Source organism: Corvus moneduloides, chromosome 18 (genome assembly GCF_009650955.1).
Source record: "Corvus moneduloides isolate bCorMon1 chromosome 18, bCorMon1.pri, whole genome shotgun sequence".
In the NCBI taxonomy this organism is placed as follows: domain Eukaryota; kingdom Metazoa; phylum Chordata; class Aves; order Passeriformes; family Corvidae; genus Corvus; species Corvus moneduloides.
The window spans coordinates 7,071,076-7,085,305 of NC_045493.1; the positions used below are offsets into that span (position 1 = coordinate 7,071,076).

Genomic DNA, 14,230 nt, shown 5'->3' on the forward strand with positions numbered 1-14,230 from the left:
TCAGATTATCTAGAGATGTGCAAGGAATATAATCAACTTACATATGCATAAAAGTGCTGTTTTCTGGTCAAAGTCAGGTATCTTCCTCTCTCTAAGACACCTTGTGTGTGGGATTAATTCAGACTCTCAAAATGACATTAAAGAACCTTGTTCTATTATTTCACAGTGCACAGGCACAGGAGACCCAAATCCAGCACAGCCTGCAGACCTAGCTCAACATTCTGTACAGCCACTGCCAGCCATCTCTTCCTCCCTCCTTCCCAATCACTTTGGTTTCTCTGTGCCCTACAATAATTTCCTCTTCTAGTCTTTTTTCCCTTTGTCCATAAGCACACTACAAATTATTTGTGGTTGCAATGATTAATTTCACAACTCACACCTAATTTGACCCTAACAACTTTGCCTGCAAAAGGGACAATTCCTTGTTGATCCAGACAACTTATCACCCCATGAACACAATAAAAAGGCAGAGCTGGTTATCAACAGGGAGATGCCCATTAGTATTTTTACAGGCAGGTTTTCAGGAGGTCCCTTATTAAGTGGAGTGAGAGTTGGTGTGTACTCCAGGCATGCAGGGGGAGGCAGATTGCTTTCAGCCTGCAAGGCCACACAGTATGGGAAGTGGTGGCTTGAAAGAGGAGTGGAAGAATGACAGATGGTTCGTGCCTGTGCGTTTCTTTAGAGGACACCGGGTTCCTGCCATGGGAACAGCGTGGACAGTAAAGGCAGTGACTCGATGTGAAGAGTGACAAAGCAAGTCAGCCACGGATGGCCCGTGGGAGGCCAGAGGAAATGCACCATTAGTCAAAGTTGGAGGAAAAATAAAATGCGATGACAACTGGGCCATTCATGTGCTTCCCCTTCAAGGACTGACCAGACCCTTCACAACTCAAAAGACTCAAGTATCAGCTTCTCTTTCTCTTCAGCCAGGCTAATGTGCACAGGCAGAGTCTGAGGAACTCCCTTGTCACTTACATTAATTCTTATCTTGTTGTTCTTGGCTACACTTCACTGAAGTACAGTGAGGGAGAGTGCTTCAATCAATAATGTAGATCCAAGGGGGCACCCCCCTCTGCTGTTCCTAGGGATCAACACAATAGCTTAAAGCAAATGTTCACCCAACTTGTGAACTTGGGAAATATTAGGACTTCCAGAATTAGAGCATAAAACAATGAGGTGGCCTTACAAGGATGTTTAAGCCCACACATGAACAATCTCATCACTCCAGGGTAGCTTTTTGCACTTTGAGAGTTTGCTACTCAATACAAAAACTGCAAGACCTCAGAGTTCTCTCTCAGTAACCTCAGTGACAAAAAAGGCAGCCTTGCATTTCACAAGCAAATTTCATCAGATGTTCCCCTTTGCCACTGTCATGGGAACCCTGAGGCACTGCTGTCACAGCTTGTGAATCTGATGCATTTTGTCATTAAGGAAAGATGATGCCCTTCAGAAGGTCCAGCTCTAAACACTCATGATTGGTTGGTCTTCTATTGTTCAAGGGGGACAATACCACACCTATGGACAGGACTTATTTAGAACTGCCTCCTCTGGAGCTATGGCCTTTCCAGAGTTGGAAAGTACAAGGGAGTTAAAGGAAGATGCAAGCAGAAAATCCCAAAATGCTCTCTTATGAATACATTGGACTCTTACCCCATCAAAAAGGAATTCACTTACTAACACTTAAATAGGGCTAAAAGTAGCTAAGCAAAATAGAATGGACCTCTTGCAAAAAGGTGGAACAAGAAAAAAATCAAGGATTACAATAAAATCCTTAATTAAGAAAGAGAACCAAAGTCCTGACCTGAAATTCTTAGAAAGTCTGGATATATGTAGAATGAACAAGGACAGAAATGCAACCAAAGTCTGAAATGTCAAGAGAATTCTCCTTATTCTCTTGTGTTTGAAATATATCTAAGCAATAAACTCAATGAAAAGTAAAGAGGCAAAAATCAAAAGTTGCTGCCATGATGTAATTAGATCTCAGTCTGGTATAAATTAAATGAATTTTTAAAATGTCCTTTGACAATCTAAGAGCCATTTCTAAAGTCTCCAAAGCAGCCTGTATTCTTTAAATTACTTCCTGTCATATGGTTAATAATCTCTGCTTTCTACATTACAGGAATCGTTCACCTAAGATAGCCAAACTGAACAGAGCTATCAGTGTGAACACCCTGCTGCCCAAACTGCTGCGCCTAACAACATCTTCCTGATTATCCAGGAGTCTACCGCCAGCAGAACATTAGTTACCTCCATTTCTCTACGGAAAATGCTTGGGTTTCCTGAAGTTTTCAGCTATGTTTGTACAACTTGCCTTTGTGTGAAGTTGAAAGTTAATTCGCTTCCTCTTGATCCTTTGAGAGAAACAAAAAAAAAGGATTATCCAGATTAAATAAAAATGCCAAAGCTCAATCTTTGTCCCTGTTGAACAAAGGTGTTTAAATAAAGATTGCTGAGCTCAACCTCCTGCATAAAGCTAAAAGTCGCTTTCTAACCTGTTGCTCTCACACAGTCTGAACAGAATATTGGGTGGCTGCATTACAGTTCATTCACACATTAGTAAGAGATAAAAGTAAAACAAGCTTTCAATTTTAACTGGTTTTTTTGGGAGTACACCATGGAAAAATGCATTTGGGCCTTTCCTCTTAGGGAGCCAATAAAAAAGGGAATATTTTATTTTCTCAATTTTTGTTTAAAGTCTAAAACCTGTCTTTTTCCACTGTTTTCTTTCCCTTGGAATACCAAGGGAATATTTTACTGGAGTTACATAACATTCTAATAGACAAGGACTGAAAAGGCATCTATAGCTTAGATTTGTTGGAGTTATGTTACCACCTAGCTAATTCCTTGCAGAGCCTTGAGAAAAACAAGTCTCCTTGTGAAAGATTTAAGAAGAGGGATCTTGCTCTTTGGTTTTATGCTGAAACAAGGAATACCAAGCCTGATTCCCATATTATTTTAAAGTAAAGGAAAGAAGGACAGAAAACCCCAACAGTCTTTCTGGTCTTTGTATGATGTGAAAGAAAACAGGGCAGGAGGTACAGTAAGGGCATAGTTCATCTTTCATGGAGTATAAAGGCTTTCCTTAAATAAAGGCATTAATGCATTGGACATACTCTATTACAAACTGCTGAGACTTCTACCTGGAAAAATTTTCCCCCCACCCCCTCCTTGGAGATGCTGGTTCTGGCAGGCTGCAGCTCCCAGTATCTCTACCCAGCTAACAATGCACAGCACCTTGTTCAAACAAGACTGGTCTTCATCTCACACTACCCCCCAGGGAATATCCACTTTTCTCTTCATACTATATCTTTCTGACTGATGCAATCAAATTCTGGAAATCTGCCTTATTAGTTTATATTCCAGCTTCTTAGGGAATGATGTTAATTTTCCATTGTAGGACTAGAAGATTTTAGATGTGCTAGATCTTGTCTATAAGAAACAACAAAAAAAGTGGCACACACAGTACCGTGCTCAGAAATGGGCCATAGTGAACAGCACTCCTTGCACAGGAAGTCTAGGGGTTCCAAAAAAAGACACTCTCCTCAGTCCAACAGTGCCTGAAGTGAGGTTTTTTACAATTACATTATGAATAAATAAATGTGCATTTTCTTACTTATTCACCTGAGATATTCTGCTTAATTTCTGCACCACTTCACCTTCATAATTATTTTTCTTCGTAGATGTGTGGTTTACTAAGCCTTTACACTGTGATGGCCAAAGAGTTCCATCATATCCATTAAAGATTAGATGATTTTCTTTTGTTTCCCACAGCAAATAGGCTCCTATTCATGTCCCAAACAGAATGTCAGTAGTTGGAATGATGTTTTCTTAAGGTGCATATAAGATTAAAGACTGAAATCAGATGCAGTGCTGCCAAAGCCTTTGTAATATGCATGTTTTTCATGGCAAGATGATTGACAAGAATTGCAGTAAGGCGCTGAAGGGGATATTTCACCTGGCCCATCAAAATTCAATGTAGAGGATTAGAACTAAGAAGAACTGACAATATTGACTTTGAGTACCACAACGGAAACATAATTAGCTCTTTGACATGTAGTGGACAGAAATATTCCATTTTAAAAAAAATCAGTTAGAGTAATTACAACATATCTGTTGCATGCTGCCCTGGGAAAAAGAAAAAATAAAAAGAAAGAAAAAAGGTCTGCTCTGCTGTTTCCTCTTTTCCCAGTAAAATCCAAGTTTGGCACTAGAATAAATGCATACAAACCCAGCCTTTCTGCTGGAAGAACATCAGGAAAACTTTGTGCATAAAAGTAAAAAACCTCTCTTAAAAGAGAGCACACAGATCTGAAAGAATGAAAAAGTCAATGAATTTTATACAAGTTTACGTATTGCAAAACAAACTGTCTGCACTATGCTTATTAAAGGCATATTTCATTGCCTAATCATAGATGTCTATTGTACCTTTTATGTTTTGAATCATAATTGCAGCCTGTTCCCCAACTGTAATAATGAAAGACATTTTGGCATATGCTTATATTGATTCCCCTTTAACAAAGCACTTAAGACACATACTTGCATCCCACTGAAATTAATGGCCAACCTTAACTTTTGAGTACACTGTCGTCACTGGCATTTAGAAAAATGGCAATTTATATGGGCACAGAATTGCCTACTTTGTTGGACAGACATGAGCCCTGAAAAGAATTCTTCAAACCCAAAAGTCTTAACAATACTCAACTGCCTTGGTTAGAAACACACTGCACCACGGCATCCACGGGTTTTATGTTTTTATCAGAATAACCATGCTAGCAAAAAAATGTTTATCTGTTGTACTGAAGTATTTTTTCCAGCTCCTGGTCTGGAATAATCTAAACTGTAGAAACAATTTTCAGTTGATGTAACAAAATACAGTACATGTAGAAATGGGAAAAGGCAAAACTTAATTGTACATAATATCTTAACATTGAGAACCAGCTACCATTAGGTGTAATAAAAATAATGCACTAAATTCTATTCCTAATTTATTTTGTCTGTTTGCTTGTCTGTTATTATTTTTGCTTTGGGATTAAGTGGTATATGAAAATAAGAAGCAAAAAATAATCAAGAATTATGCTTACCTTATTCCCTTTTTTTGGCACTGTTACTAGCTATCCTAATTAGTTAGAACCTGATCACCTGATTTAATGGGAACTTCTCATCAAAACCAGTGGATTTAAAGATATAAAAGAAAATTGAGATGAATTAAACAATGTAGTCCCTTACTTTTCTGACAGAGAAGTTTCTCAGAATTCTAAATATGTTTTGCTAGTCATTTTTCTATTAATTTTCTAATATTTTTACCTAGCAGTACCCATAGCTACTAATAGGCTTTGTTGCAATGCATTTTCTCCACTCTGTGTTCTAGTTTAAACCCCAAAGTGAACAGCTCACATAGAATACTTTAGCCCTGTATAATGCTCTGACTGCACTCGGGGATTTTACTCTTGACAAGACTTCAAGAAGCATGTCAGCATGCAGGGCAGTGAAAATACCTGTTAGACCTCATTAGGTGGAATAAACAAGGCAATATCTGAAACCATACTTACCGAGTCTACTGGTTCTCTTAATTTAAATTTAAAATAAGAGGCCATCCAGCCTGGAAAAATCTCAATGGTTATTCAGTTTACACACGGAAACAGAGAGGTATCAACATTTCCTTAATAAAAGGTCTGAGTCTGTCTACTTCTTTGTTTCCTTAACACATACTTCAACCAAGAGAGACAGCATTAAGATCAAAAAGTATATCTATTGTAAGCAGAAATCATGTGTACAAAATTAAGTAAGTACAATCACACATTTACTAGAAAAAAAAAATTCTTTATTCATTATTTAATTCACAACACAATAAATATTGGGATCACAGATATGAGGGACCCAGCAAAGCTCAGACTTGTTTGCACCATGGTGTGGTTTGACAAACAAATCCTCATCAGCTGGCATCCTGAGAAGCCTGACTACATTTTTTTTTACATTTTCACATGCAATCAGTAAGTTGCAATGTAGATCAGTTGTTTCAATTTACATTAGTCGGGCTTTAAAAAAAATTCTTAAGCACCATCCCTGGTGAATCCTTCAGGAAAAAAAGCACAATCACAGTATGTGTCATTATTCTGTCTTGCTGTTGATTCTGACATTATTATGTAGGTGTGATGGTATGTTTAGTTTTACTTCAGGGGGCAACAGAATTTTCCACTAAATGAGGAACAGAACCAGGCTGCTGTTGAAGAGACCGGAACAATTTCATGCAGGCCACTCAGCAATTCTAAAACCAAGACAGTTCTGTTTCTTCTGAAAATGATGACATGCCTTAGTTTCACATTCGATATACACTGAGGACACATTTCCTTGAGATCACTCTATTTGCTGTCCCAAATAATTAATTTGAACTTTATGATGAATGAAATTAACTCATCTGTCTGTAGGGACAGATAACTCCGTCTGCTGGATGCATTGGTAGGGCAGAGAAGAGAAGCAGATTTTACACGGTTAAACACCAATGCTTTCATTTGTGGGAAACAAAAGGAACTATAATAGGTAAACACTAGAAAGAAAATCTTGCATGCATACACGTTAAAGTTTTGTCAGAGGTGAGCTGTTTCTCACAGCAAAATCTCTCTTAGGCTGTATCTCTGTATTTTGGAATATTAAGTAAAACATTTTAAGAAACCCTAATTTACTATGAACTCTTTTTTTGTAAACAGCTGGGGAAAATCTAGCAAGGGCTTTTGCTGCATCATACTCATAAGGACCTTTATTAAAGGAAACAAACTTCTGAATGTGCAGGTATGCACCTATTTTTATACATACAAAGTTTTCATCGTTTCCTCTAAAGGCAGCTGCAAAATTCAGGCATTGTTTCAACTACACTTCCAATCCAAATATTTCTTGTCAACTACAAACTTATGGATGACTTCACAGATGAAAAATGGCATCAGCAGATCTGACAGGGTATGCCACTTAAGAGTCAAACTGTATCACTCCTTCCTATTTTATGGACCAGAAACCTGGACCAAAAAAAATCAGGAAAGTTTGTAGAGAAAACATTTAGGACTTCTTTTGTTGTTGTTTAAGTTAAAACAAATATTTGAAAATTTAATATTCTCATATCAATGAGAGTGTGATAAATGCTGTTACATCCTACTTTACAAGGAAGTTTTGATCCCTTTTTTCCTAATAGTTTCTCAGATAGGTACAATTCTCATGGTAAAAATGATTTCACACTTCATATAAACCAACCATTTGTCCGTGTTGCTGCAGCAGTGAAATACCAATCAAATTAAAATAGCAGATACATACATGATCATCAGAATATTCTTCAAAACTGCAACAAATTTGGAATGAAAATAACAAATTCCACACATCAAACACTGATATCAATTAACTGCAAAAACGATATATTTTGTTTCATCTCAGGCTGGTCTCTTCCAGTGTGCACTATTCTGCTGTAAAGGGTGCAAGAAACTCTGACTGTGCACATCAAAATACTGCAACTGGGATTGAAATTCAGTGCAGTTTGGTTTGTGTTTGCCTTTGTCAGGCTACCTCCTTAACAGGGTTCTGCCCAAGAAGCTTCACTCAGATTTGTTCCTTTCCTGCCACAGATGAGCCAGCACCTCCCCCTTCTGGAGATCCCGAAAATCAGCAGGAATGTGCAACAGGGTAATGCTTTCTTACTCGGGCCAGTACGGAGGAAAAAAAAAAAAAAAAAGAAGAAGAAAAAAAAAAAAAAAAGTCGCAGATGATTATTTTATATCTCTGCTCAGAGCAAGACCATTTCTTCTCTGGATCAGTGTTTAATCTAGTTCCCTTCAGTAACGTGTTTTATTAAAGCCAGACATAAGTCAATTCAGATATAGTCTCCAGCTCATCAGCAAGAAAGTCTTAAAAACAAACCAAGAAAATATTTCAGCTTCAGCCATATTTCTGCATTCTATAAAACAGAAAATGCTGCATAAGGTGGATTATTAGTGGGTTTTACTCTACTTGTCAGCTCAATGTACATTGTTCAAGCAGTAATTTGTGAGATGCATCAATTTAGTTTGGACTGAGCTGAATTAAAAATTTCAGGAGTAGGCAGAGGCACCCCTATAAAATCCAACACTTCCTTTAGCACCTCTGAGATCATTCATTCTCAGTCCTCACCATAACAATGTTACCAGGCTGCTGCTGATTAATCCATTGTGATTCTTCCAGCAGCAGTATGGCTTCAGGTGATTTTCTATTAAATTCCTTTACACATTACCTTTTAAAGGAAAAAACCCAAAGATGACTGCTTACCCAGAATCAGTAATGAGCAATCCAAGCATGCAGGACAAAGCATCCCACCAAACTTCTAAGGGATGCCCTGTCTGACTGTCAGCATTTTAGACTATTCTGCTGGCAGTCAGTCATGCCAACAGGGCAACCCAAATGACAACTGCTTCATTTGTAGATAGCCTCAGATGTCATGAGCTTTAGTTATATTTATATATAAAATACTGTAATAATCCCTAGCTCCCAGCAAGAGAAGAGCTTTAGGCACTTTGAAAGAGAGATTTGTTGCAGCAGGACTATGTTGGTTTTAGAACTGTGATGGTGCAAGGAAAATTTTTTGGCTGTGAGAAAAAGCTGTCTTCAAGGAGAACGAGAAAGATTCCTGTAACCTGAACCATTAAAGCTGTTTCAACTCTAAGTGCCCCTTTTCTTTACAAATACGTTTTGTGCTTTTTTTCATTCTTTCCAGGGATGGTACTTAACCTCAGCAGCCTGTGACTGTTGCATCCAAGCCAGAACGCTTTGTAATGTGCAACTTGGTAACTTCTTCAGCACAGGTAGGGTGAATGCCAACTGTCTTCATCAGCTGAGGATATGTAGCACCACATCTACCAAAAAAACAACAAAAAAAGAAAGACACACAAAGTCAAATGCTATTCACCTGAAGCAGCTAGAAGGTGCTAAAACATCAAAGTAATTCTGCTCTTGTCCATTTTATCGGGTAGAGGAGTTGCATTTGTTCTTCCAACACTGCTGTCTATTATTTCTCAGGCACTTACACAACACGTAGACGCCCAGCTTCACAACACTGAGGTAGGAAAGAATTGTCATAAGAGTTGAGACAGAGAGAATTAAGCAATTTACCCCAAGTCACAACTGAGCCTGTGGCAAAAACATATGACAAAACTGCAACCTTCAGCTTTTCTTGTACATACATGTGTGTTTCACTAACTCCAGATGGAAAAAAATGCACACATACACACAGAAGAAGAAAAACTTAATTAGAACTGCTGGAAAGAATCTGCTGAAGGAAGTAATACCAGCATATTCTTCCATGAACCTAAAGTCTCTGATGCTTACAGTGAACATACCAATGTTATAAGCAGAGGGAAAAAAAGTCTCTCATTTGAAAAAAACAACCAAACAAGCAAACAAAACCCACTAAAACCCCCTTGTGCTACAATCCCACTTGCTTAATTCCATTACTTGTCCAGTAACATTCTTAAGACTTGATGACTTTCTTTTGAACTGCTATTCCTGGCAGGTCATGCTGTAAGAATAGCTGAAATGGCTCTAAATTTAAGAATTGTTTCAAGCTCTCTATGGAATAATGTTATCTCCCTCTACAAAATACAGGGAAAGGAGCCATAGATGCCTTCTGGTGCCTCCCCTTACATCCAAAAAAGCACTGACAGGCAAAAGATCTTTGCTGACCACAGATGTTACTGGAGTGCTAGGTGGAGAAATAAAATGAAAAATCATCCTTCGGAGAGGCTGAAGCAAGACCTAATATTTGACAAAGGAGAAGAGCAGCTTTTACAGTGGAGGTTCCACATTGAAAACTCTGTGCAATGCAATAGAAACCAATACAAGAATCTGACCTGCTGAAAACCTCTTACTGTGGCTAAAGTTTTCATTTCCCTCAAGCAAGGCAGAAAAGCACTCCAGTTTCATGTGCTTCCTTTTCAATGGTTATTTTGGATAAAACTTCAAAACAATGACATCCTAAAAAATGTAGTTCTAGAATCTACACCACTGGCAATTAATGGACTACAAACACATGTTGAAAATGTGTACCGAGGGTACACTGCAATCAGTGATTTTCAAGATATTCCTCACATGATACTTGCGGTCCTGCCTTCTTAATCCTTTCTGCTTTTCATTTATAATAGTCACTCACAACTGCAGGACTAAAACTGCAGTAAAATGGTGATCAAATTTAGGAAAATGAACTGACATCACAACTGGAAATGATTTATTGTGTCCCAGACTACTTTCTTTGAAGAGGGAGTTAAAAACTATAATTTTGTAATGTAAATATAGGAATCAACATTTCTGAAGATGTGAATCAGCAATAAGAAAGGGAAATTAAAAAACAAATAAGAAATAATTGTAGCACACAAGAAGCATAGCAGGAATTTTCCATTTAACCAGAGAGGACCGAGAATCACTCCTTATTCCTTCAAATGGAGGACTTCTATATTAATATTTGAGCACAATCTTAAACAAGATCAGATCACAAAAGATAAGTTTGTTATTGCAATTATCAGATTGCTTCAAACAAAAGTACCTTCCATCTCCCATCATCCTACAGAAGTTTCTTTTTTACTATATTATATTTAGCTTTTACCCCAGAAATATAAGAATTCAGGCAAATCCTTCCTGAACTTTCAAGGAGCCATGGCCGTGCAAATTTAAAGATGAGATTAGGAAAGGAAATGCTTGTAAAGAAAGGTTTTTCTCAAAAGCACAGATGTCTTTTTAAAGAAGTAGCTTGCAAAACTGTATGGTGATTTCCTATCCTGTGCACAGAATGCAAAAGAAGCTACACGGAAAAAATTAACATTACTACGTTAATGCACAATTCTGGTTTTTGCTTTAACTATATCAAATAACAATATATTTTCCTCAGTTGTTCCCTAACTATATCCAGCATTACAGTAACTAAATCCAGTACATCTTAATGAAGAACTGCAGTATTTTCAGTGAAAATATGTGCAATACTCTATAAAAGTAACAAAAAGCATGCATTCTTTATAGTGTTGCCAAAACTAGGCAGTTATCTTTTATAATCTTACAATAACTTAAGAAGCAGGCTTTAGAAGCTAGAGACATTCTTTTGTACTTACTTGATTCCAAGAGCAAATCCTTGAATAACTTCGCCTGCATTTGGTCCAATGAAATGAAGGCCAAGTATTCGTTGCTCCCTCTCTCGTAAGCACACCATCTGAAAACAATACATCACATAGAGATCTTTTCTCAGAACACTTAAAGATAAGGCATGAAGATGAATTGAATGAAACTGGAGTGCCCCAAGATCCTAGTTCAGCTGTTTATTTCCAGTGTGCCAAAAGCTTATGCACTTGCTTAAGTCTTACTGACTTGAATAGCTCTTACTCTTATTGTCCTTAAGCACTTTCCTGAATTGAAGCTTTATTAGTGTATTTCTTTCAGACTTGAGGGAGCCACTGACAACAATAATTTCTTATTGAATGTGTTGAATACTTTGTTGTTTGCCATTTGTATGAAACCCTGTAAGTACTTTCTATAGTCTGGTGACCAGACCAGTGCTCTTTTCCACTGAGTGGCCACCTCAGCACTTCTCCAAGCCTGTGCAGTTGTTTTCATCAGCTACTTTTTCACAGATGACCACTACCACTATCAGCTGTATTCTCACAGATGACCACTTCTAATTACAGGATATTTTGTGCCTTTGTGACTCAGTCAGTAAACACTTACAGCAGCATGTTTGGTGAGATACATTTACCACATACCTAAAAAGGAGTCGAGCCTCAGAAGCAGCCAAAGATGAAGGTTAATAAGTATCTGGGAGAGCCTGAGTCATTGCACACTTAACTTTTATTAGAGGACTTAATGAAAACTTTTTAGTTCCTGTAAGGACACCATCTTTATAATTATGAAAAGAAAGTCAGTCTCTCCCTGCATCCTCCCATCAAGCATTAAATTATCACTAACCTACTAAGTTCTGCTATTCAGTAAAAGCTTACATTCTTTCATCAGGAATGCCAGGAACAGCAGCAATCCTGATGTGGGACTTTCAATATTAAGGAGTTTTAAAGGAAAAATTCTTGCAATAGAGTTTGAAACACTCAAGTTACATGTTTGTTTTTATGTTTTGAGAGTTTAGTAAGGACTATATTAAATATCATCCAACAACGGTTATGCTATTACTACTTCACCCTTAAATATTTACTCTAATTGACATAATTCAAAGGGAATACATAAAATGGAACATCATCACTTTAGTTACACTTGTACTTGGGACACTTAAGGCAAGCACATACATAATTCAGATGTGACAAAATACAGTCAGAAAAACTGCAATTATTGACAATGGACATTCCTTACATAACAATAACAACATAATATCGTATAATATAATTGATGGACTTATTTATGCAAAGAAGACTGTTCCCTGATGTTGAGGAGAAAAGAAAGAAAAAGAAAATTGTTATATACTCTACCAACACTACACTTCATCTTATCTAAGATTCTCTACCATGGGCAAGAATATCAAAAACCTTTCCAATACTGAAGCAACTGGATTGCTGCAGAAGGCACTTTTCAGGTCTGACACTTCAGTCTAAACCGGGAGCTTTTTTGCTTCCATGAGTAGAGATTGACTAGTTAATGTAGTTTTGTAAGCCTTATGCTTAATTTTTTGAAGGTATCATACTTTTGGCAAGAGGTGCTAATATAAATATTACATGTAACCAGTTAAGAACTTTGCTGGGAAAAGCAGAGATTGATCTCTATAGAATTTAAAATATTTCTTAGGACCTTAAAAGCAGTTCAAAGATGGTATTAATCAGCAGAATGTCAGTTCTGAAAAATGCTTATATCTGTAAAGCAATTTCAAGATGTCTGTCACCAAGAAAATATCCATCTTGAGATGTTTTTTTGCCAAACAGTCCTCTTTAAAGCTGGCTGTATCATATCCCCTGTTTTAACTTAAAAGCAAGTTAAAAGCTCACAAAACTCACTTTCACATAGCATTGAGTTGTATCTCTTTCAGCCACTGTAAACTCTAAAGGTTTGTAATATGCATGGTACACCTGGTAGGAAAAACAGTAACATTTTGTGTTAGAGAGTACTATTGTATCAAAACTTGCTATTTATTATTATAGTAACTACTGTTACTACATATTTATACCATTATACAAAAACTGATTTATTTATAACCTGTTCATTATTTTAAAGAAAAATATGGAAAGCATAGTAAGAGCTTAACACAAACCTTTCTCAGAAAATCATTACATTAAAAACAAAACTGAAAAAAAACTTCACAAATAATGCTACTTAGACAAATTAAAGGAAAAAAACTAGCATTTTTAAGCTTCTCCCAAAGGTTCAATGCCTTGTTTACTGAAAATAATCAAATCCAAGGATCTTTTCATATCTATAACAATGTATCCCACAACAAAACCCAAACTGTAATTTTTGCATTCTGAATAGTAAATTCTTATTTTTTCATTAATGATTTTCCCTGGGGCAAGTAAGAGTAACACAACATATCTTTTCAAGGGTGACTTGTTGAAAGCAACATAACCGTTATTTAATGATGCTGCACAATGTAACTTTCTAAAATGGCAGCTACTCTAAAGCTGTCACACCCTATCAGCAACTTTAAACCCAATAGGTAACAGTTCCCATTGTGACCCGCTGCAATACTACCAAAGTTCTGAGCACTTGGAGGCACCAACTCCCTAACTGTAAACACAGTATTTTGGGGACCAAAAGTTTTACTTGATATAGCAGTGAAAGTTCTGCCTTTCCACAGGGCAACTCTGACACCAACTAGAAAATTAAAGATGTTTTCATACCTCAATATTATCTGATCCGTGACATTGCACAGCTGCTTCTTCTGACAGTCCAACACACCCATATTCCAAGGGAGTGAAGACTGTGGTAGGCACCTGCTCAGGAGGAAGCAGAAGGTGTTACTGTTGAACCATGTGAAGCAGCTGCCTGTCAGACACTTGTGCATGACTGAGGGGTGCAGCTCGGGCACACACCTCCACTTTGGCTGCTGTCAAAGCTAGATTCCAGGTGATAAAACACAATTCCTTAAAAATTCTTTAAAAGAAAAAAGCTAAAGATTTTTCTTAGTGAAAAGAGACAAAACAACTCACATTGTCATAGTCCATCAGTTCTGAAGACTGGCCGAAAAGACGCTGAGCCAGCAGTTTTCCTGCAGCTATTGCTGTGGGTGTTAATTCAGGACGGCCCTAAG

At 37.3% G+C, this 14,230-nt stretch overlaps 1 protein-coding gene across 2 annotated transcripts in view; it reads right to left on the bottom strand.

The window, feature by feature from the left end:
• Nucleotides 1-5,799: 5,799 nt before the first annotated feature.
• The window catches only part of TXNRD2 (thioredoxin reductase 2), a 33,223-nt gene continuing 24,792 nt past the window's right edge, over nt 5,800-14,230 (bottom strand). The window contains exons 13-17 of one of the 2 annotated variants that reach the window (XM_032127695.1): nt 14,130-14,225; nt 13,821-13,913; nt 12,981-13,052; nt 11,106-11,203; nt 5,800-8,864 (exon numbers count right to left, since the gene is read on the bottom strand). In XM_032127695.1, the coding sequence (XP_031983586.1) occupies nt 8,741-8,864; nt 11,106-11,203; nt 12,981-13,052; nt 13,821-13,913; nt 14,130-14,225 (483 nt within the window). In that variant the 3' untranslated portion in view covers nt 5,800-8,740. The remainder of the gene's footprint in view (nt 8,865-11,105; nt 11,204-12,980; nt 13,053-13,820; nt 13,914-14,129; nt 14,226-14,230) is intronic. The other variant, XM_032127697.1, reaches the window with a different exon arrangement.